Source organism: Phoxinus phoxinus (assembly GCF_949152265.1).
Source record: "Phoxinus phoxinus genome assembly, chromosome: 23".
Classification (NCBI taxonomy): Eukaryota; Metazoa; Chordata; class Actinopteri; order Cypriniformes; family Leuciscidae; genus Phoxinus; species Phoxinus phoxinus.
Window position 1 is genome coordinate 18,743,093 of NC_136898.1, and position 24,008 is coordinate 18,767,100.

The following is a 24,008-nucleotide window of genomic DNA, read 5'->3' on the forward strand; positions in this document are numbered from 1 at the left end:
TCAAAATTTCATAATAGGTGCCCTATTTTCTCATCAATATTTCTTTTAATGAGGCTGATAAATACCAGGACAGTTGTGTTACTTTTACTTCATATAAAAATGATTTTTAAAGGGTAACTCTCGCCAAAATAGAACCTAGGCTCTTTTTGTTAATATACCCGAGTCAAACTTTATACAAAAAGTTGTAGTTATTCAAAAGAAAGATTTTGTATGACTCTTATCGTGTTTCCGGTGGCTGGAATTTTGTCAGTCAAAAGCAGTCAATCTCCGAATACAACGTAACATGAGGAGGTTAAAGATGGAAAGCTCCTAAAGCTGGTTTCCATAAATTGCCATGCGCTAATTGTCTAAGTTATCATGCTTTTCATTGGAATTACAAGTTCATGACATTTCCTCATATGGAGTCAGTTCATTACGTCGGGATCGATTACTTTTGACTGACAAAATTCCAGCCACCGGAAACATAACTGATAAAGTGAGTCGTACAAAACCTTTCTTTTTAGTCAACTTTGTGTACACAAACAATGTTGTCAATGCTCGAGTTCATGTGTAGAGCCCCTGGTGATACTTCAAGCACAGTTTCATGTTGTTTCGAGCCTGTGAATGCAGATTATTGTTGACTATAAGCAAGAAAACCAATATTGTTGCAGTTTTTCTCATTGCTTTGGTGAATTTCTCAGATCACAACTGAAATGATCAAATTACGTTTGACATCATCTAGTCAATTGTACACATCATAAAATATATTTATCATTCTTTTGAACAAATTGCAAATGCTTTGGTACATTCATGCTTATGTACAATTGCCAACTGTTTCCTACATTTTCAATTGCTTATGTCATGTTTATAAAAATGTATTATACTTGTTCTCTGTTGATAGCCTTACCATTCATTCAAAACATCTAGTCAATAGTTCCTTGCATAAGTCATTAAATGCAAAATGTTTAAACTAGCTGTCATAAACTGTCAAGCATATTTTCTACACATTTCTATTAGACTATTTTTTCCTGAATTGATGGATTGCGGAGGAGCATTTTGAAGTTCACTAATGAAGGGAAATGCAGTATTGTGGAATTTCAATCATTGTCATCAAAATCGGAGCCATTGTTTAGATTTGAAAATGCTGACAGTAATGTTGTAACATGACTAAGCATTTTGCCTATCTTGTTTGTGAACAATGACTTGTTGTCATTCTGATTGCACTTAGCCTATTTTCATTGACATAAATACTTGCTTTGAGTGATGAAATAAGTTAGCTACAGGCTTTTGCAGGTAATTGATGTGGTGCTGTGTGTAAGAATTATTTTGAAATATGCACTAACTGGATTGCAAATCTTAAGGAATCGGATGATTCAAGAAATGTACCAAAGCGACTGAGGAAAGCTGTAATCGAGGCATTTAGACATGACTGTGAATCTCCAGCACGCTATGCGGCGCTGTCCAACTCTATATTATAAACCCGAAGAAGAAGCAACTGTGCGCTTAGTTCAGAAAACAGTGCAAATGTAGCATTATTTTTGGAAGATGTATGTTAAACTATACATCGTCCGTTTATAAATGAATATCTACCCTCTACCTTATTGTCTTATAATTGGAAAACGTATTTGCATAGCGTGCTTAGGGTTGGAAGAAATGCGTCACGCGACTTGTAAACAATAAGCAGGATGACAGACTGTCATGAGTTTGATTGTGCTTCTTCATTTCCAAGCACTTTAAGTGTTCTTTTACACTTTTGTTAATGCATATCATGTCGACTGGAAGAATGCAGCGATAAAAATGAAATTCTGCAGACTGCTTCACCGCTGGACATTTTTCTGCATGTAAATGTGTGTGTGATTGTACAACTGAAGACTACAATGACAGTTACCATGAAGGCAAACAAGTCGTACAAGCTTGTGGTGCACAAGAAGGGCTTTGGAGGCAGTGGTGAGAATATTCTTAATACGTAATATATATTCTTAATTGTTTGCTGAATTCGTTTTAGTTTATGGCTCTGGCTTGTGTTTGTACATGCATCTCTTTACACTCATTGTTTCTCCACAGATGATGAGTTGATGATGAATCCTAAAGTCTTTCCTCATGTTAAACTGGGGGACATTGTTGAGATTGCTCATCCAAATGATGAGTACAGGTGAGAGGAGCTTTCTGGTGATTTCTGGTCAATTTCACTGAAAGTTTGAAGATTTTTGTTACGTTTTTTGAAAATAAGTGTCTCATGCACACCAAGCAACATTGTTGAATATTATTACAATTTAAAATGACTGTTTTCTATTTGAATATATTTTAAAATGCCTTTTGTTCCTGTGATCAAAGCTGTATTTTCAGCATCATTATTCCAGTCTTCAGTGTCACACGATCCTCCGAAATCATTCTAATATGATGATTTGATGCTCAAGAAACATTTCTCATCTGTGATAAAAAAAATACTACTAATAATAATAAATTATTTCTGAAGGATCATGTGACAATGAAGACTGGAGTAATGATGCTGAAAATCCAGCTTTAAAGGATTAGTTCACTTTTAAAGTGAAAATTCTGTCATCATATACTCACCCTTAAGTTGTTTCAAACCTGTATGAATTTCTTTCCTCTGCTGAACACAAAGGAAGATATTTAGAAGAATGTCAGTCACCAAACAGTTTTTGGTTCCCATTGACTTCCATAGTATATTTTTTTTCTACTATGGAAGTCAATGGGAACCAAAAACTGTCTGGTTACTGACATTCTTCAAGTTTGTAAGAGACTTCTTTCAAAAAACAAAACAAAACACAAACATCATAATTATTCCAAACTTTTGACCGCAGTGTCTAGAAAAAAATCACATTTAATCCTAAAATCATTAGAAAAACTATAACAAGTCATATTTTGGTTAACTAAAATTGAACCTGTAATGAAACTACATTGTGAAAAAATCTATTATTTTGTCTAAGCATTTCTTTGATAGTCTTGTATAATGCAATATTGAATTTTGTCTTGTACATTAGTATATTTCTTGATAATATTCTTATATTTGTAATATCTTTGTCTTAGTCCTCTGCTGCTGCAGGTCAAGAGTTTAAAAGAAGACCTGCAGAAAGGTGAATTTTAAATTATTTGCGTAATTTTCTGTACTTGTAACTATTAACCAGCTGCATCTCAGTGTTCATTTTTCCACCAACAGAAACTATCAGTGTAGATCAGACTGTGGCTCAGGCCTTCAAGCTTCGCGCCTACCAGGACGTCATCATAAATATTGTAGATCCAAAGGTATTTTATACAGAAATACTCATTAATGCACAATGTCCTACTATTTATTTACAGAATATATTCACAGTATTGCAGAGCTTCTCATACCCTATTACCTAAATGCTCCATTTGAAATTGAACAGGATGTGACTTTGGATCTGGTGGAGCTCACCTTCAAAGATCAGTATATTGGACGAGGAGACATGTGGAGACTGAAGAAGAGCTTAGTGAGTAGAATCTGCATGAAATGTTCATTTTTGATGCCTCACCGTGGTCTTTATGTCTCCATGATGTTCTTTCAGGTGAGCACGTGTGCGTATGTGACACAGAAAGTAGAGTTTGCAGGAATCAGGTAACAACATCCATTATTACAAGCTGTCTGGAATATTCCAGTGTGATTGGTCAATCTCTGAAAGTGTTATTTCATAACATACACAACTGGTCAAGAGTTTGGGGTAGGCAAGATTTTTTTTTAAAGAAAATAGTACTTTTATTCAGCAAGGACACATTAAATTGATCAAAAGTTGCCAATGTTTCAAAATATTTCGATTTCAAATCAATTCTGTTCTTTTGAACTTTCATCAAAGAATCCTGAAATAAATCGTATCATGGCAAAAACTGTTTGAACATTGATAATAATATGAAATGTAGCAAATCAGCATATTAGAATGATTTCTGAAGGATCATGTGACTGGAGTAATGAAGCTGAAAATTTAGCTTTACCATCACAGCGATAAATACAATTTTTAAATGAATGAAGGAATGAATGAGGCATTTATATAGCGCTTTCATATGTACTACTGTACACCCAAATCGCTGTACAATCATATCAGTGGATCTCTCCTCAACCACCACTATATTACAGTATTACATTATATTACAATAGAAAACAGCTATTTTAAATATTTCACAATATTACTGTTTTTATTGTATTTTTTATTTTAAAAAAATGGAGCCTTGTTGAGCATGAGCCTGTAAAATATTAAAACATTTTACAAATCCCAAACTTTTGATCGGTAGTATATTTTAAACAAAAAATAATAATGGTTTTATCATGATTTCAGGGCCCAGGCCAGTGAATTGTGGGTTAAAGGAGAGAAGGTCACTTGTGGCTACATTAGTGAGGATACAAGGGTGAGAATGTCTCTTTGGAAATGCAATTAGTGTTATTATCACTTTTTTTCACATGTCGTGACTGTTTTTTCCACCTAGGTTGTTTTTCGATCCACCTCTGCGATGGTTTATATATTCATTCAAATGAGCTGTGAGATGTGGGACTTTGATATCTATGGTAAAGAGACATTTTTTTTTTACCATTATGTGTATTTGAAGAATAAATCTGTTATATAAGATCATATAAGCTGCTGTCTTAATTCACAGGTGATCTTTACTTTGAGAAAGCTGTCAATGGTTTCCTCTCCGATCTGTTTGCCAAATGGAAAGTGAGTGTCAACTCCATCCCTGACCAGTAATAATGTTATAGCTGCTTATATCACTCAATGCATTGGCATTATGGCATTTTGTTAACATGTAACCACACATTTTAGGAGAAGAACTGCAGTCATGAGGTTACAGTAGTGCTGTTCTCTCGAACCTTCTACTTGGCCAAATCACTGGGTAAATGTTTCATATTTAAAACAATGCCTGGGTCGTATAATTTGAATAATACAATTTGATTATGTCTCTTTCTTCATGTAGAAGAGTTCCCAGAGATGCAAAGAGCATCAGTCCGACAAGACCACGATGGGCGGTATTATGAGGATTTCTACAGGTCTGGAAGTTCATTAAGCAGTAGTTCACTAAAAAAAGTGAAATTCTGTCATTAATTACTCACCATCATGTCGTTCCTAACCTCCTAACCTGGACTCGTTCATCTTCGTAACACAAATTAAGATATTTTTAATACAACTTTTCTGTACTCTCATTGGCTGTCTACGTAACTACCAGTTTGACGCTTCAAAAAGTTCATAAAGAGATCGTAAAACTAACACTGTGTCCTAACCAGACGCGTGAAAAGGTATCTTTTCCATGTTAATCAGAGTTTTTGTCCAATGATTATTTTTTAGAAACGGTTTCTATTTTTCTGCGACGTTCTGCAACAACAACACAAAGAATAATGATGATTTTGAATAATGGTACCGTTTATGTGCTCTATTCGTTGTTAAAAGCGTCTAATGGTAGTTTGAATATCATTTTGTGTCTCTTTTATAGCCGTACTGAACGCAACAATGAACAGATCTTCAAAATAAATAAAAGAAAACAAGAAGGTTTAAACTGTCAACTCACTGAGAACAGACAAGTGTATTCTATGGCAAAGATTGTTTCAGTAACTCAATATGTATTTTTAATATTGTTAAAATGGTGTCGTATTCATACATTTGATTACCGGTATGTACTGATCCATTTCATTGTGAGGGCAGGGAGCTTGCAAACATAGCCTGCCCACATGCTCTTCTGATTGGCTGGGATTTTTGATTGACTTTGTCGCGTCTCATAGTTGCATCGCATCTGGTGTGAACTGACAAATTGTTTGTTAATGGAATCTTATCGTGTCACGTCTGGTTAGGACACGGTGTAATCCATATGAATCAAGCAGTTTAGTCCAAATTTTCTGAAGAGACTTGATTGCTTTATATGATGAACAGATTGAATTTAGATTTTTATTCACATTTAAACATTGATCAGTGAACATAAACGGAAGCTCAACCGAACATGCTTGACGCGTGAGAACAAACCTCATCAGTTCTTGCTGAAGCTCAAACGTGCTGTGTAACACATAATAATGAAAATTATTATTTTTTGACGCATCAAAGTGGTAGTTGCATGCCTGTCAATGCAGGGACACACATTTTTCAACAAAAAGATCTTAAATCTGAAAATGAACAAAATTCTTACGGGTTTGGAATGACATGAGGATGAGTAATTAATGCCAGATTTTTTATATTTGGGTGAACGATATCCCTTTAAGACTTGCAGCTTTGTACTGGTTTAAGCAGCAGTCCTTATTTGTATTCTCTTCCAGGGTGGTGGCCCAAAATGAAAGACGTGATGAGTGGACGTCTCTGCTCATCACCATCAAGAAGCTTTTCATACAGTATCCTGTACTGGTGCGTCTTAAAGTAGCAGGTGCGTATGTATATCCAATCCTGATTTATATACCACCGTTCAAAAGTTTGGGGTCGTAAAGATTTGTTTCATAATTTTGAAAGAAGTCTCTTAAGGTCTGTGTATATTTCATTTTCCCAGTTGAGTGCAAACTAAGTATACTTTTTTGGCCGTGAGCGTGGAAAGATGTGTGTTATGAATATGGCATTATTGCAATTCTGTAAACACAAGCAGATTGACAAACACATTTTTGTTTGTCTCAATATTGCAGATGGATATCCATGTGGGCATAATTCCACTTCTGCTCAGGGAAATTATCTGGAAGCTATAAACTTGTCTTTCAACGGTTTGTAGTTGTGTATTTAGTTCATTGCCTTTACCCACGGCATTTCAGTAGAGCTGTTTGTCCTGGTATCAGTGTCCTGATTGGTCTCTTTCAGTCTTTGATAAGCACTACATCAACCGTAACTTTGATCGTACGGGTCAGATGTCGGTGGTCATTACTCCAGGAGTGGGCGTGTTCGAGGTGGACCGCTTGCTCATGATACTCACCAAACAGCGCATGATCGACAATGGTCAGTGAGGGCATTGTACAATCGCTGTTTGTCTTGTTGAACTGCGATGGATGCTAATGGTACGGTATCTTCCTAACAGGCATCGGTGTAGATCTGGTATGCATGGGAGAGCAGCCTCTCCACGCTGTTCCACTCTTCAAGGTTAGCAAACGCCATATTAGGTTGGCATTTGAGCATAAAATCAGATATGAATGTTTTAGTACTTGTGAATAGGGTGAGAATATATATTTTTTTGTATCATTTATATTAGTTACATAACCGCACAGTGCACACAGACTCCAGAATCGGCGATGACTACAACCTGCCTCACTGGATCAACCATAGGTGAGATTTAAGAGTTGTTGCTACAGTACCCAACTACTAGGTGGTTGCTAGGGTGTACTGGGCGGTTACTATGAGGTTGCTTACTTGCCCAAGTTACCCACTTTTGCGTGTCATTGATATGGGCTGGTGTCCCTCCACCCATTCTTTTTTCTATAGAGGTATACTGTATTTATATTATAGTATAATAATAATAATGTATATTATTAAAACATTATATTTATTATTATTATTTTAACGAATATCATGCAATCAATTTTTTTTTTTTTTTTTTAACGGTGCAGTAAGTGATTTCTGAGAAATACTGTTAATATTTCAAATCTTCATTGCTCCGCCCGCAAAGTGCATGAACGTGCAATGCAAGTGTGTATTTTTCTTTATCGTAGCTGAAGCGAAGTAAAACAATGCATGAAAAATAATACAAAAATGGCGAACGACAAGGAAGAACAAAAAATTAACGCGCAGTTCACAAGAGTATATAAACAAGCAAGAGTTTGTTGTTGCCAGCAGCACACCAGATCCAGACAAACATTGACATTCGTCCTGTTCCTATATATAACATTACAAGAACAGCAAAACCAGTGCTACTCACATATGGAGCAGAAACAACGCAACCTCTGTGTCTGTTTTCAGGCCTTCCTGGTTAGGTCTCTCTTTTTTAATATTAATGCAGGTCGGACTCGTAAAGCTCTTCCCTGATCATAACCCTTAATTTTCCAGTGAAATTCTTATGAGCTTTTCTCTTTTGTAATGTCTCTCAGCCATTTCTCTTTCTATTGTCTTTCTTCAAAAAAAATCCTCCCCCATCGTGAATTGTCCATTCAATCGCCCCCTACTACTGATTGGCTACAAGTGTGTTGTTCTGCTCAGTCCAATCCACTTTCAATAGCGTTTCTCAGAAATCACTCACTGCACCTTTAATTTATACAGAATACAATTCTGTTTGGCACACATTGTTTGACAAAAAATTAAAATGCAATGTTTTGTAAATTAATTTTTATATTTTCATTTCATTTTGAAAGATTAAGTTGTTCAAGTTTTATGAATTCATTTGATTGGACACTAGTTTTGATTAAATTAACATTGTGATAATAGTTTGTCCATATTACCCAGCCCTAGCATTAAAGATTCACAGGTTAATGTAGATGAACTTAGTATAATAAATATGTATTTTACAGCTTTTACACATCAAAGAGCCAGAACTCATGCAGCTGTTTTACACCACGGATCAAGCTGGCTGGAAAGAAGGTTAGAAATATCACGCTTACACTGACAACACCTTGTGACTTTGTAATGTTGTTATTATAAGAATGACTTAGTGCTTGTAAAACTGCTAATGAAGCTGCTGTCACTCTGATGCCTTTTCATTTTTAAGGCTCAAGCTGAAAAAGCCAGAAGCAGCAAAGAACATTGTAAGTAATTTGCGTCACTTGTAGGTATTTAAGGTTGTATATGGGTTTGCCGTGAATTGACTGACCTGGATTTGTCTTGCTCAGCTCTTGGTTCTCCAAAAGATGCTGAGAACAGCCTTCCAATCCAGGTGGATTATGATGCGTATGATGCTCAGGTCTTCAGACTTCCTGGGCCCTCAAGAGCCCAGAGGTCCACCAACTTCAGGTACATTAAACGGATAAAAATCCTGTCGTTTTTCGTATTTGACCAACTTCCTCCATTTATATGGCAGTTTATACGTTTAGCCTGTGATCATGTGTGTTAGGTCGAGTCGGGAGAGGGAGTCAGCCAGCAGGAAAAGCTGGGGCTCATCTGATGTCGGTGGAGGCGTAATGGGCAGCTCTCCCCCAACCAGGCCTACAGGACCAGATGAACAGAGGAGCCTGGCGTCAGATGACAGTTTGGGACACATCTCCAACATCCTGCTCATCCCACGCCCGTCTCAGGGCCAATACGAGGTCAGCAGCTCCCTGGGGTACACCAGCTGCACAAGAGGTACAGAATCATTCAGTGTGCACCTATGTGTTGATGTAGACAGAAACATCTGGTTGATGTTCGCTGCTTCTCGTCTCGCTTGTCTTTGTAGAATTGCTGGAAAAGATGGTAGAATCCCAGAGGGACTCCAGTGCCCCGGGCCGCTTCACGGTGGGCAGCGCTGAGTCCACCCTGCATGTACGGCCGGGCGGTTACACGCCCCAGAGGGCCCTCATCAACCCGTTCGCCCCCTCACGTATGCCTATGAAACTCACCTCCAACCGCCGCCGCTGGATGCACACGTTTCCTGTAGGTAAGGGATACATACAATACTTGCCTCTGATTGGTCAATTTGTGGTCAAATATTATGCATAATAATGACCACTAAACTGTCACTAGAGTCTATTCTCTACATGTTTAATATAATGTTGTATGGATGTTCAAGGTCCTTCTGGAGAGGCAATCCAGATCCACCATCAGACACGACAGAACATGGCAGAGCTGCAGGGCAGTGAGCAGAGAGACCCGGCTCGTACCTCTGCAGAGTTGCTGGAACTGGCCTATCACGAAGCCACGGGAAGGTCAGTCACGCACAGATGAGCGAGAGGATATTTGGAGAGGAAAAAAGTGGCAACATGATGCAGTGAGAGTCTAATAATGGTGTAAATGTGTGTTATAGCAAGCGTACAGTGTCCCGTTACCTAGGAGAGAATGGACTGTACATCAGCGGAGTTCCTGACAATGTATCTGGAAGTCCAGCTAGTAGCAACAGCACTGGTGCAGTATTTTCACTTACTTAACTTCTTTATTATACAGTGGCCCTAAAAGATATTTAAATAATACTTTATGATATGAATGTCAGAGTGAGTCTTATGAGCCGGTTCTTTCTAGTGAATCAAAAAACATGCAGTGTTGCTGGTGTAGTCTGATTCCCAAAAGTATTACTCATATGAGTCGGTTATTTGTAGCATATCAAAAATATACTACATGAGTGGTGTAGTCAAAGTCCCAAACAAATGAATCTTGTTATTTTGCAGTGAATCAAAAAACATACTGCTGATTCTCAAATGACTGATTCTTAAACGAATTTTGTGAACCAGTCCTTTTTTTTTTTTTTTTTACTCGTGAGACTTAAATCTGTGTAGTTACTGTGTAGCTATTTCATTAGAATGAAATAAAACAATGTGAATTTAAGTGACAAGTCAAAAGTAACTGCAACAAAGTTCAGGGAAGGAGGAGGAGAACGTTAAACGTAACTTTAATCGTAAAATAAACAACAAAACGAAAGGAGTGGCAGCGGCCGACTGTGGCATATATAAAAACAAAATATAAGCATAATAAAAACAGCAACGTAAAATGTCCCAGGCTTTCGGCCCCTCTGCTTCAAACCACAGTAACGTTAATACAACTTTAATACATTAGCTCATCCCATGAACATGATTTCTGCCCGAGTTTCGTTGGATTGCTTTCCATCGGCTTGTGAAGGAGGTGAAGACGACAACTCCCATGACTTTTCGCTCATTCACGATGCCATCAAGCTACGCCTCTTTAAGTATGAGTACCGAATGCTTTTTGGGGCCACTGTCCTTTTCTCTAATTTATTTTATTAAATTATATGGTACGAGTCATTAAATGACTTGCATGTTCTCTGTAAGAGCCAGAGGTTGGGTTGAGTTGAGTTCAGTTGTTGTTACTGCTCTTGCTTTTGTAGGAACACCAGTGAACCGTGGTTCCTTTGAGGATTATTCCAGCAGTCTAGATCCGAGTGAGTTCTTCCCCATCAGTGAAGAGACTCAAAAACACAACACATCTCCAGTGTCCATCCACCTCCACATGAATGATAATTTACCACATATATAACCTCAGAAATATACATTTGTTAGCTGCAATCACATAAACACATTCATATTTCAAAGGGGAGGGGGTTTGGACAGGAAATCTGGGATCTATGGTTGAGTGATTTAAGGTGTTTAGGTCTGGGTTCGCACTTACAGGTTTGGAAGTTAAAATCTGTTTTGTCTGTGAGGGAATCACTGTTCTTTATCTTTGTATATAAGGTGGTTTGAGTATCTCAAGCCAGTGCGGTAGATCACATCAGTGGAGCTGAGTGGCTGTGTTGTTAATGGGTGGAAGTTTGATGAGCGAAAAAGGTGGTCCTAGTCCAAAACCTCTGGGGGAATTCACTGAATAGTTGCGCCACTTTAGCATTCAATATTGCCTGAATCTTATTCACACACCATGCACAGTACAACACCATTATTGTTTAGATATTTATTTGATCTTAATTAAGTTACAGATTCACCAACACAATTGTTTACCGAATTGTGATTGGTCTGTTGTTTCTTGAATCTACTGTATTCAACCATCTATTGGTGTCTTTACACTGCAAAGACTTGTGGTGGGGATTTTGATTCATTTCATTGACTCCAATCTTCTGAATCTATTTATTGATTTGTTCACTGACTTTTTCTGCAGGTTATATCATTATGCTAGTAGGTCTTTTTGTGTTATGAGTGAGACCCTCCTTCATAAATACGATGACCCAAATCATTTAGTTTATGAACGTGATGTCTAGTTAAGCTAGCACGTTATTCGGCTAGTGATAATCACAAAAAAAGTATTAAACAATTATTCTATTAGAAAAGGATGTAAACAAAAGAAAATATGTGTGCTGAGTGTAATGCACAGGTGCTAAAACTGACAATTAAACGGCAATATTGGTGGCCGCAAATTAATTCTTAGTGAATTCCACCTTGGATTTGTCTGGGATTTCTGGCTTTCTCTCTGTACCATCCCTCCCCTTTCCTGGGGATTCCTCTATTTCCTAAATCCCCCTTTCTGTCTAATCAAGTATCAAACTTCAATTCTCTCCCGCTCACGAGCTTTATAACCCTCAATAAAATCACCAATCACAAGTATGTAGAATGAAACTGCTCCACTCAGATTCTCACGCATGCCTTGCCTGAGCACTACAGTACTGGTCATCTTTTCTGCCAGTTGTGTGTTTGTACAGACGGCCGTTCACACTTATTACTCCTCATCAGTGATGTCACGATGCTCACAGTGCCTTTTATTGCATGTTAATTTTGCACGTAGTAGTCACTGTAATTTCAGTTCAATTACAACAATAATGGTAACACACTCCTTTTTCTTTTCCCACTTTCTCTGTCTTTCTTTATCCTCGTTCTGTGTGTTGGTATGTGTCTGTCTGCCTGAAACTGTTCACCCTCTCTTCTTCTGTCTCTTTCTCTTTCAACCTGTCTGCTAATTTTCATTCGGGCCATATGTGTGAATGTGCTTTGGATGTGGTCTGTTGCGTGTGTGTTCTGTGTGTGTGTGTGTGTGGTGGGGGTGCCCCTGAAGTCCTGCTGCTGTCTGCCCCTCCGACAGTGCCTAGTTTTTGCTGCACGGTCGGGGTGGACTGGAAGTCCCTCACCACTCCTGCCTGCCTCCCCCTCACGACCGATTACTTTCCCGACCGCCAAACCCTGCAGAACGACTACACAGAGGGCTGCTACGACCTGCTGCCACACACTGACCTGGACAGGTACAAACACATTGGGTCAACATTATGTCTGTCATATTATTTTTTATGATATTTTAAGGGATGCACAATATATATCGGAACTATATTGGTTATCAGCCAATATGCTTTGGGTAAATTGAGATATTTCCATTATATCAACTTAATAATTTATGTTTAATAATAATAAACAACTAAATAATCAATTTAACTGGAATTCCTGTTGGAAAAACAGCATTACCCAAAATCTCCATCAGTCAGGGAATCACAACAAGAAAATAGCTCTAAAAGAGCACTGTAGCACCTGCCCACTTATCCAGATTTTTTAAATGAATATCTTTCGCAATGCTCCATTGGATTGTCGTTCATTCCCTCATGAAAGTTGTCACATAGCCTTGTACTTTTATCTTTTTGTCTGATTTTGTAATACTTTTTTGCTTCAAATCAGTTTGTAATATTGCGATTCACCTCATACCTGGTTGATTTGGCTCATGGCTTATAACTCTTTAACGTAGATTTCCCATTGGGAAAAAATAATACTTACATTTTTTTGTCCCTGCTCATGAAACAATTAAATGTTATGCCAAAAAGTAATTGAGAAAGATATATAGTGCCCCAATAATGCTGTTTTAAAGGTTCCTAATTTTGTTTTAGATGTCTCCTACAACAGGTTTACATGCATCATAGGTCAAAAGACACTTTCATTATATCATAATATACATTGCACATCACCACATTGTTCAATGATTCTCAAACGACTTTCCCGAGGATTCAGTCTCACTAAATCCCTCCTTTCCGCGAGCTACTCCACTCTGATTGGCCAGAAGGCCCGGTCTGTTGTGATTGCTCGACCGCTTGCAGTACGTGTCGGAAACGAAACAGCCATTACCATAACTGAACTTCAGCTCCGGATGCTTCCTAAATCATCAGCGATTGTACACACTGTAAAGACAGTAACGATGGCGTCGATTTTACCATGTTAATCCAAGCGCGAGTTGGAAGAACTAGTTATTCAATCCGAACCTCCATCGCAAAGATGGTTTGAGCTGGACGTTTCTCAGTAATACGCTACTTAGATTGAGGTACTTTATGAAATGTTGAAATTTTGTCAATCCCATTTAGACCTCACAAAGATTTGAGAAGCAATCGTCAAAAGGTTATTCTGCTGTATCGCTGTGGTGATTTTTAACCACTGACTCTTCACAGATCCTTTGGAAGTGTTACAAAGAGAATTTGCTTTTGCAGAGCAGAAAACAGCGACTTCTCGACATGTACACAACACAAACCAGCTACAGTGTTTGAGGTTGGGTCAAAGCAGACATTGTTCTTGGGGAGCCAATGAAGACCAAAGACGGGCATTATGCAAATGTGTTACGTATACAGTTCACGGAAGTGAGACTGGAATTCCTGACGACTTGTTTAGGCGGTTCAGAGTCGATTCTTTCTTTTGGGAGACAATAACTTTATTTATCATGCATTTTCGACTTTACAACTTTGCAGACTGTTTACATTCACAGACAGCTATATTACACACTGCATGAAAGGTAATATTGGAAAAAGCATAATAGGGACACTTTAAAACTTTGCACTATTTCTAGGTTTCTAATAAACATTACAGTGGCACTGTATGTGAATTGCTTTGTAAATAGTCACATGTTCTTGCTTCTATTGAACTCAACTTTTAATTTATTATTTGTTATTTATTATCTGTATTAAATTTGAAACATTTTTCAAGTATTCTTAGACTTTTTCTTAGACATTCTTATACAAACCCAACTGTAGATTTGATATATTGATTATCTCTGTCCAAAATTGATGTGTCCTCCATCTTATGTAGACGTGACGACGAGTCTCCAGTGATGACGGCCCATCAGGTGTTTGAAGAGTTCATCTGTCAACGACTGATGCAAGGCTACCAGATCATTGTACAGCCAAACAGGAAGCCACAGCCAGCTATAGCCCCGCCCCTCAGCAGCAGCCCCCTTTATTCCAGAGGTACATCCCCTGCTGGACACCCCTCAGCTCTGCATACTAGTTGGTTTATGAAACCTTCCTCATAAATCATGCTCCAATATAATTCAGGTGAGAGATTTGAAGGTCTGCTTTTCAGGGCTGGTGTCTCGGCGTAAACCAGAGGAGGAAGAGAGTCTTTACTGGCTCAGTATGGGGAGAACCTTTCACAAAGTCTGCCTTAAAGATAAGATCATTACCGTTACCCGCTACCTCCCAAAGTCAGTAGAAGCTTTTTGTAATTCAGATTCAGTTCATGAAATATGTTCGTCTAGAAATGCCGACAAGTGCGTTTTGTTTGTTTTTAGGTATCCATATGAATCCACACAGATTCAGTACAGCTACAATCTGTGCCCTCCTCATGCTGACGCCCACTTCCTGCCATTCTGGGTTGAGTTCAGCCACGAGCGGCTGGAGGAGTACAAATGGAACTACCTGGACCAGTACATCTGCTCTGCCGGCTCAGAGGACTTCAGGCAAGTGGCTTTACTAGCATCACAACTCTGACACAAAACCTATGTACATAGATTCCCACAAAATCCCATTCCTCTCTCTTCCACAGTCTTATTGACTCTTTGAAGTTCTGGCGCACACGCTTCTTGCTGCTGCCAGCGGGTGGAGCCAGGCGAGTGGCGGATGGTGAGGGTCACTGGGATGTATATGGGGAGGGGGCGGGGGCAGGGCGGGATGGCCTCTCTGGCAATGGGGACTGGTCTCTTTTGGATGGATTTATCCGCTTTTTGGAAGGCCTGAACAGGATTCGCCGGCGCCATCGATCTGATCGTATTATCCGTGTGAGTGCACAGCTACAGGATAAGCACAAATGATTTATTAAAGGGATAAAACCACCCATCTGGGCAATAAAATAACAATTATTATGTTTATTATAGAAGGGAGCTACTATTAAAGGCCTGCAGGTGACAGGGGCCCTTTCATCCTACAACCCGGAGCCTATAGCACCTCCTGTGGGCAAAAAGGGCACCTCTGCCCTTTCTGCACTTCTGGAGCTGGATCAGACACAGAAGTGAGTTGTGCTGTCAGATTTCGGCAAAGCAAAGGAAATAAAATACCGCAGTGCACAATCAATGAGAAACAAGTGTTTGTGCGTGCCACGTTTTATCTAGTGCCATATATGGTAAATGTTTTATAAAATGCCAGAGATTCCAGGTTCTTCCTAATAGTGGGGAGATGTCTTTGATCTGCAGGAGTTTAGAAGAGCAGCAGCTTGCTGCTCAGCATGGTGGGAAACCATGTGGACCTTTCAGTGAAGCTGCCAGCGTTGCCCTGACAACCACCTATGTCGATAGCCCCCGTAAGGTGAGAGCCCGAGGCAGACCGCCGAACGGACTAGTTCCTGGCTTCCTGTGTATGCTTGTGCTTTTGAGTGGGGAAGAGGCCTATTGCATTTCTACAATATGTATAGCTTGCTGGCTCTTTACTCTTTACTTTTTGTGTGTGTGTGTGTTCTATTTTCGCCTTTATCTGCTTGGTTTGAAGACTGATCACAGTATTTGAAACAGAATTAAAAAAAAAACTATAATAAAATAAAACTATTATAAAATGCCACAATAATATAACTTTTAGTCTTTTAATTGTTAGTTGCATATTGTGTGATCAATTCAATACAACATTTTTTATCAATTGACAGCCCTACTTTTCATCTGGTTCTTTATGTCTTCCTGTATTCGATTGTGGATATTATTTGCAGTGGGTTTATGTTTTTTTTCCTCTTTCATTGCCTCTTTTGACCTCTTCCTCTTTCATTCCTGCCTTGTTCTTGTTCTGATCTCTGGGGGTCATTTTCTCTCTTTCTGGTGTTTTCCTCCTAATATGCTGACAGGATGCTGCCTTCATTTTGGACTTTATTCGTAGTCCACGTTCCTCCTACATCTGTCACTCTCAGGTCAGTCACTGCCCCCTCTCTGCTCTGTGAAAGCCGTCTGTCTCTTGCAACTTGCGTGTGTGCGTATAAACCATGCATGCCTGTGTACTTGTCCAACCTCTCACTGGCATTAAAAATGTTAAGGTTGGTGTTTCTATTTAGTGTTTTTATAGTGAGAGTGATAATAAAGAGTCATCCCTGTTTTTTTATGTATACTAATCATCATTCTCATTATAATATATATAAAAAGGAAATATTAGATTCTTTAGATTTACTTCATTTAACATCTAACCTCTTTGAGTTCTGCTGTAGACTGCACCGCTCCGGGTTGGCCAGTGGAAAACTGCATGTGCACTTTGCATTTAATCTCTCTTCACATCCTGTTCTCATTTAGAATACTGCTAATCTCACGTAGCCAGATTTTTGTCTAGCGGCATACAGTAACTGTTCCACATTGTAGCTAATTCTGGCCAGGAGCAGATGGGAAGAGGTCATCTGACCAACATGTAAAGCATTTTTTTACAGTTTGCTTTAAAAAAACACATAAATCTAACATTTATGATGTCACGGTAATAGACAAGCATGCAATAAAGTGGCAAATCATTCAAATAATGTTATAGTGATCTTTTGGAGAGAAGTTACAAAGACAAAATTAAATGGGTAGAAAATGTGTGTAGACAATTAATTATGTAATTCTGAAAATAAAGCAGAATTTTTTTAATGGCACAAACCATGTATAAATTTCACAAATCCAATCGCTAGTTCATCTTGAGTGCTCTTTGTAGCAACCTGGTACTCTGTCAATATCGCTGGCAGACTGACAAAAACTGTCTTTAGAAACTAAAGCAACCAGCCAGTCAGATTGGAGCTGGTGGTCTGATCCAGCTCTTGGCATTATACTGTGCAATATGCTTCATAGAGTCTAGCATGGGATGAGCTGTCTGATACTAGAGTACCACAAAGATGCATTTCTGCCAGTCACTGGATACTGATAGCGTCAAGATCTCTCATAATTTTCCACCTTTGTCAGTCTTGTGTAGTTCTGTTTTAGACTTGTTTGCATGAAGATAGATAATGTCAGATGTGCTAGTTCCTGTGCAGGAAACACAGGAGTGATGAAGGCACACTGCATTTCAACATGTTATCTGACACATTCCCAATGGGTTTCTCAGCTGCCCGCTGAACAGGTTCCAGCAAATTCCATTGAGGGTGGGCTATCAGACAAAGGAGGAAACCAACCAGGTGAGAGAACGTCTGCTATGTCCCAAGCCACAGGAGACCCAACCCCAGGCACAGGTTCAGAGACCGGGTAAGAGAACACCTCACTTTATTCCAACCGTCAGAACATGGCTTCCCATATATTCAACTCAGAATGTTTTACTTTCGTGTTGCTTTGCAGGGGGCAGTCAGGGTCCAGTGGTTTGAGTCTTTCCTCATCTTCCACACTAATGGAGATCCTGGAAGCCATTAAGCATCCCACGTGAGAGGCTTTGAATCCTTCATTATTTATCAGTCTTCTATTATGTCACCCATGTGTGATCTAAATTGATTTCCTGTGCTTGCAGCACTGGAGTGCAGCTTTTGCCAGAGCAGAGGGGCCTGCCTCCCAACTGCTTTGTCAGTGCTGAGGTTGTACATTGGCTGGTGAGCACTGTGGAGAATGTCGCCACACAGGGCATTGCAGTAGAAATCATGCAGGTAAAATTGAGAACATTGCAGAAGTCACAGTAGTCTGTGCTTGAATTTAAAAACGTGACTGTATCTCTGACGCTCCTATAGAAAATGTTGGATGATGGTCTAATTACTCATGCCTCCGGTGATGCCATGAGAAACTTTGTTTATGGCTTCTACTTTTACCGGATTGTCGACAAAGACAGCGAGAAGGGTAAGAAACGACTTGACTGTCAAGATTACTTCGCTAGGGGTTGCCAAGCTGCTGTAGAGTTGGTTGCTGCTAGCCATTCTTACTGTGTCCAACTGTATCAAGGGACATTCACACTGACAGTGATTTGCAACAACAAAGCAACTAGATGTCTGTTTTCAATGAAAAGTGGTGATTTTGGGGAGACTAGACAAGGGATCCATAGTGATCTGCCACCTGATACCGAGGCAGAGTAGAAACGCCTTCTAAAAATCAACAGCACAGTTACACTGCAACCTCCAGCAATTTTGAATCAATGTCAGTGTTGAACAGGGATAGATTCAGGGGGCAGATATCACTGACTGCAATCCCGTTGGAAGCATGATTGTACCTTGGTGCTTCTATGCTCAATGAAACTGACCTCTATTCCCTGCAGCCCCTACAACTCAGCTGCCCCCAGCTGGAGCCAACGTATGGTCTGCCGCAGCTTTGGAGGACTTCGCCCTGTTCCAGAGGAAGTGGTTTGAGGTGGCCTTTGTTATGGAGGAACGTCGGCCCTGTGACTTACCGGCCTTCCTGCTACCCTGGTTGCCCAGCCGGCCGGCCTCGTACGCAAGTAGGCATAGTTCCTTCAGCCGCAGCTTCGGAGGACGCAGCCAAGCTGCTGCACTGCTAGGTACACACAGCCGGCTCTGACCCCAGGGCAGACATGCTCTGCACCTTAAGGCAGCATGCCACACTCGCTCCCCCGAAAGTTCGGGAAGGCTAGTGAAGTGAATGAGTCCCACAAAGTCAAATCATTTCTTCTCATATTACTAAAGCATTCAGACACCACCCATACCATCTACTAGCTACTAAACAATAATGCACACTTGGAAACTTTTACAACTCAACTAACTTATAAAGATGAATGTTGCAACGTCATCACTGTATAACTCTGTACAGCGAATATATCCTTCTCAGGAAACACCAAGCCAAGCTTTTGATTCAGCCCCTTCCATCAAGAATTTTTAACGTATTCAAATCTAATAATCTGACTTTGTGTGACTCTTCTCCATTCTAGGACTGCATGATTTTGTAGAAAAGTAGTCCCTTAGTTCATCCAATTTATTCCCACAATGCCCAAATCATGTTGATGACATCATGACTCCCTTTTCTAACTGATTGATGTAGACGGTGTTTGCACATCTGCTATTATAACAAACACAATTAGCCATCAATCAGTGTGACGGTACATGCACTCTCTAAATGCTGTGATTCTACCCAATTAGGGGACAAATTGTTTTGCAAGGTCCTCAAATCAGAGCATGAACTGATTGCCCCAGTACACCAATCAATCCACTGTTTTAGGTGTGTCATATAGTGCATGCTGCGGTGAAGTAGTAGTGGCTGTGTTCCAGTAGTGCCGTGGTATGGGTCCTTCCTGCTCTCCTCCATCTGTCCTGTTCCCGCTGGATGAATTGTGTTCCTCCATTGTTCCCAAACCTAAGCAAAGCTATTCTGCCAACCCGTCGCCTTTCTGCTTATTGTCCCGATGCACTCAGCTTTCAGTGTTTTCCTGCCATGGAAGCTTCATACATCTTATTTACCTTTAATACTTTGCATTATGGAAAATCATCCCTGGGCTGAGAATCATTATTTCAATTCATTCACAATGTTTATTGTCTCAGATGTCATGAACTAAGCACTTAGTGTCATAAACTCCATCACAATTGTTCTTCATTGACCCATTTATTATCTTAATGACTCATTGTCTGACCTCATTGTCATTTCATCCTCTTGGCCATCTCTACTCTTCCTGTCTTTCTCGCTCTGTTTTTGCCCCCCCCCCCCCCCCCCCCCCCCCCCCTCTCAGCTGCCACAATTCCAGAGCAGAAAACAGTCACCTTGGACGTTGATGTGAACAATCGCAGTGATCGGACGGAATGGTGCAGTTGCTATTACCATGGCAACTTCTCCCTCAATGCTGCCTTTGAAATCAAGCTGCACTGGATGGCTGTCACTGCAGCTGTACTCTTTGAAATGGTGAGCATAGGATTGACATAATTGGCAGTGAGGTGATGGATGTCATTTTTATAATACCAGGACAATAACTAGAACTAGATGGTACCAAGAAACATAAGATAACATGTAAGGTTGAGGAATCGTCCCAAAGCACTGCACTCTTCTATTTCAGGTGCAAGGCTGGCACAGAAAGGCGGCATCTTGCGGATTCCTGCTTGTACCTGTGTTGGAGGTGCCCTTCGCCTTGTCATCGTACCTATACGGCGACCCTCTCCGTGCTCAGTTGTTTATCCCCCTAACCATACAGTGCCTACTAAAGGAGGGATGTGATAACCTGTTTGAGGGTGAGGACAGAAAAAGTAACTGTTTCTTGTGATGTTTGTAAAAGTCTCTCAAATCTAGCAAATACATTAGGTGTGTTCAAATTTGTTTACTTATGCACGATTCTATGCCATTTTATAGTATAAATAGTGCGAGTAGTGTGTTCACATTGAAAATTGCTAAAAAAAAAGTGCACTTTTTCTTTTAGCGTGCCCGGGTGATGCACTTAATTAACTGAAAAAACTAAGTGTGGAATGTTGGACACGTTACTAATAATAAATAAACAAAAATACATAGGGCACTGATATTCTGGATAATATTATGTTTTGTATATTTCTAATCAACATTTCTATCATTTACCATCTTGGATGGATTGAACTCTTCACAATACCCATGTCATTTATTGTTAAGTAGACGTATGATATCCTCCATTACGGCATTGCTTTATTTGTGTAGGGTTTGAGCCAGAGACATACTGGGACAGAATGCAGTTGTTTCAGGAGGCCGTACTCTCCAGGTAAAGAGAGCATATCATGTATTTTTCACTATCACTATTGCTCAGACTTTGGGTTAGTGAATTGAACAAACTTAAGTTTATTTTTTAGAGTGGTATTGTTCATCCTTACCCCAACACACACATAAAAGTATCTTATCTACACGTGTGTAGGCCTATATATATCTGTGTGTTTGTGTGTTATAGCCTCAGATTTGGTGTGAGCAGAAGAACATTTTAGATCATAACCTACAATTTCTTGATCAATTTCGCAGTGAAGTCAGCTTACTGAAAAAGCCCTTCACTTGCATGCACTTTATCAGATTTGCAACTTTTCTTCACAAAAGATATGCTGACACTTAGTGCAGCGTCCACATGTTTTTTTTGTACGCATGCATGGTGTAATGTCGGCGCTGCCTCTGTGAGCAATGGAAAAACGGGCACCACAAATCACTGACTCTGGTGTCGGATCCTGCCTTCACTATCGTTAATTGTGATTTGAATGGTAACTTTGGTCTTCAAAATATACTATGACGCGATTGGCTACCTTTGATTATGCTATTCCCACGTGACAGAAGACTCACTCTATCGCTTGGCAATAAAGACATTTTAAGAAAGATAAAATAGGGTACAAGAAGAGCATGATTTTTTCATAATAAGTCGGGACTAAAAATAGAGCTGAAATACTGTCCTGGGAAAAATGGGACGTCTGGTCACCCTAGGTATTGTCCTGTGTGCTCTCATACTGAAACAACTTACCTTTTTTTCTTCTTTTTTTGTGGAAGATTTGGCTTTGTGCATGACAAGTTCTCAACGTCAGCTTTTAACTTTCCAGCAGAGAACAAACCCCAGTACATCCATGTAACAGGTACATGCTTTTGTGAATAATATACTTTGGTTGGAAATACTGATAGAAATCTTTCTTGTCAATTTATTCTGTCCATCTCTTTGTCTTGCTCTCTCTATCGCTATCTCTCGGGAACTCTTGATCCAGGTACAGTTTTTCTTCAGCTGCCTTACTCGAAAAGGAAATACTCCAGTGGGCAGCGGCGGCGCCGTAACTCCACCACCTCTGCCAGTCAGAGCCTGTTTGGTTCTGAGGAGCGAGTGGGCTACAATTGGGCTTATAATACCATGTTGACCAAAGCCTGGAGAACTGGCGTTCTGGGGGACGAGAAATTGGCCGACCGCCTGCTACGAGATTTCACAGACTTTTGTGCCAACAAGGATAATCGACTGGTGACCTTCTGGGAAAGTTGTGTGGAGAAAATGAATGCCAGTGCCCCTTGAGAAAAAGAGAATAGAGGAAAGGCAATGGATACTTTCAGAGAAAACCGAGACAGTTCGGCTTTACTTTAAAAGCTAATGTACTGCTGCTATCATTCCTATCATCTATTCAGAGGAAAATAAACAAACAGCCTCATCATAAAACACTCAAATGTATGAGTCATATGTTTTCAGAGTGTTTGCACATGATCCTGCAATGCTTTTGGGACGTTTTAATGGGTTTGAGATAACGGCAGGTCTTCAGTAAGTTGTACATTACAGGATCAATTTGTTGATTGTTATTGCTAAACCCCATCTTAAAAATGGTACTGACCAATCATACATTAGTAACTGTTGCTAACCATATTATCAGACAAGCTTTTTCACTTTTCTAATACACATCTATGGAAGACTTGTGTTTGGATGATTTTCAATGGACATTTTGCAGAAACATTGTAAAATGTTTTTGAAAGGTGGCAATTATAGAAACAGTTCAATTTACTTCACACTAATTTGATTATTTGTAGTCACTTTCAAATTTGGCTTCTCTTGTCGGATGACTGAGCAGTTTGCATTGATTCTGCAAAAGCAACAGGAACCAAGGTGGACGGGGGTTTTATCAAACAGTCTTTTAAAGGTAGGGTAAGTCATTTTTTTCAAAATCACTTTTTGTTATTCTGGTTGAAACCCTTCTCATCCTGATAGCCATCAATAATAGAAGTGGTCTAAATAAAAAAAAAATGTAAGTCGGCACCAAATAATGTTTGTCCAATGCAATGATACGTTGTCCTACCTGCCTGTCACCGTATGTATTTCCATACCTTCACGCAGACTTCACACATCATCAGCACGTTCCGTAAGGCTATACAGAGTTGTAGACAGACAGCCACCACGCGCCAACAACAAACATCATCCGGCTATTACAGTTCCTCCTGAATTAAAACAACGATTATGCTGCGTTCAAGTCATGTTGTAACCGTAACTACGAGATGGCAACCCATGACGGTCCACCCGGAGAAGTTTTTGAGCAATGTTGCTGGTGGGCAATCTTGCAGAGCGATTGTTGCTTGGGCACTTTCTCATTGAAAATGGGCAATACATTTCTATCTGGATAATTTAGATCGGTCGTGGGCCCTGTCTCGCATTTGGTTGCCCGTTGACGGCAACATTGCCCAGCAATAATGCTCAAAAAGTTGCCCTGTGTATCATCACCTTAAGTTGTTTATGTTCATTACTATTGTAATGTAATGTGCTTTGAGAGAAGAGATAGTTTAATGCCGTCTCTTATGACACTGCTGAATCTGCGTTCATTTGTTTTGAAGGAGGCGTGGCATTGGAGGGTGGGATCTAATGCTTTCAATGCTAGCTTCCTATTGCTAGCCACTCCGAAATTGCCTACCCTACCTTTAATATATAGCCTATCAGGTCTTCATTTTTTTTAGTGCTTGGCCCCATTGATGTACATTTTCATAACCCATGTTTAGATTGGTGTAAAT

The 24,008-nt window shown here is 39.7% G+C and overlaps 1 protein-coding gene across 10 annotated transcripts; it reads left to right on the plus strand.

Moving 5' to 3' along the window:
- The first annotated feature begins 278 nt into the window (after positions 1–278).
- Positions 279–22,920, plus strand: depdc5 (DEP domain containing 5, GATOR1 subcomplex subunit). Of its 10 annotated transcripts, none has more exons than XM_079598906.1 (42): positions 279–475; positions 1,851–1,926; positions 2,044–2,131; positions 3,031–3,077; positions 3,161–3,246; positions 3,369–3,452; positions 3,528–3,577; positions 4,290–4,359; positions 4,438–4,516; positions 4,606–4,667; positions 4,773–4,842; positions 4,924–4,996; positions 6,248–6,351; positions 6,602–6,676; positions 6,771–6,905; positions 6,985–7,046; positions 7,156–7,229; positions 8,405–8,474; positions 8,602–8,638; positions 8,723–8,843; positions 8,944–9,173; positions 9,265–9,465; positions 9,598–9,733; positions 9,832–9,929; positions 10,864–10,917; positions 12,543–12,699; positions 14,513–14,670; positions 14,786–14,906; positions 14,994–15,161; positions 15,248–15,479; positions 15,576–15,709; positions 15,891–16,002; positions 17,740–17,876; positions 17,967–18,047; positions 18,133–18,265; positions 18,347–18,452; positions 18,865–19,104; positions 20,284–20,453; positions 20,605–20,776; positions 21,210–21,270; positions 22,032–22,114; positions 22,241–22,920. In XM_079598906.1, exons 2-42 carry the CDS (start codon positions 1,857–1,859, stop codon positions 22,534–22,536), a joined length of 4,737 nt encoding a protein of 1,578 aa, XP_079455032.1. In that variant the 5' UTR covers positions 279–475; positions 1,851–1,856; the 3' UTR covers positions 22,537–22,920. The 10 variants fall into 10 exon arrangements, 8 of the variants coding, with proteins under 8 accessions (XP_079455032.1, XP_079455029.1, XP_079455026.1 ...); XM_079598903.1 differs by having other exon boundaries at positions 442–475; positions 12,516–12,699; XM_079598900.1 differs by lacking the exon at positions 279–475 and adding an exon at positions 16,526–16,588 and having other exon boundaries at positions 1,439–1,926; positions 12,516–12,699.
- The last annotated feature ends 1,088 nt before the right edge of the window (positions 22,921–24,008 follow it).

Bases quoted from the DNA above. Each gene is read 5' to 3' on its own strand.
- depdc5 (XM_079598900.1), top strand. From the start codon at position 1,857: ATGACAGTTACCATGAAGGCAAACAAGTCGTACAAGCTTGTGGTGCAC. The intron at 14,671-14,785 runs GTACATCCCCTG...TCTGCTTTTCAG, and splicing joins CAGCCCCCTTTATTCCAGAG to GGCTGGTGTCTCGGCGTAAA. The intron at 15,710-15,890 runs GTGAGTTGTGCT...TTTGATCTGCAG, and splicing joins GAGCTGGATCAGACACAGAA to GAGTTTAGAAGAGCAGCAGC.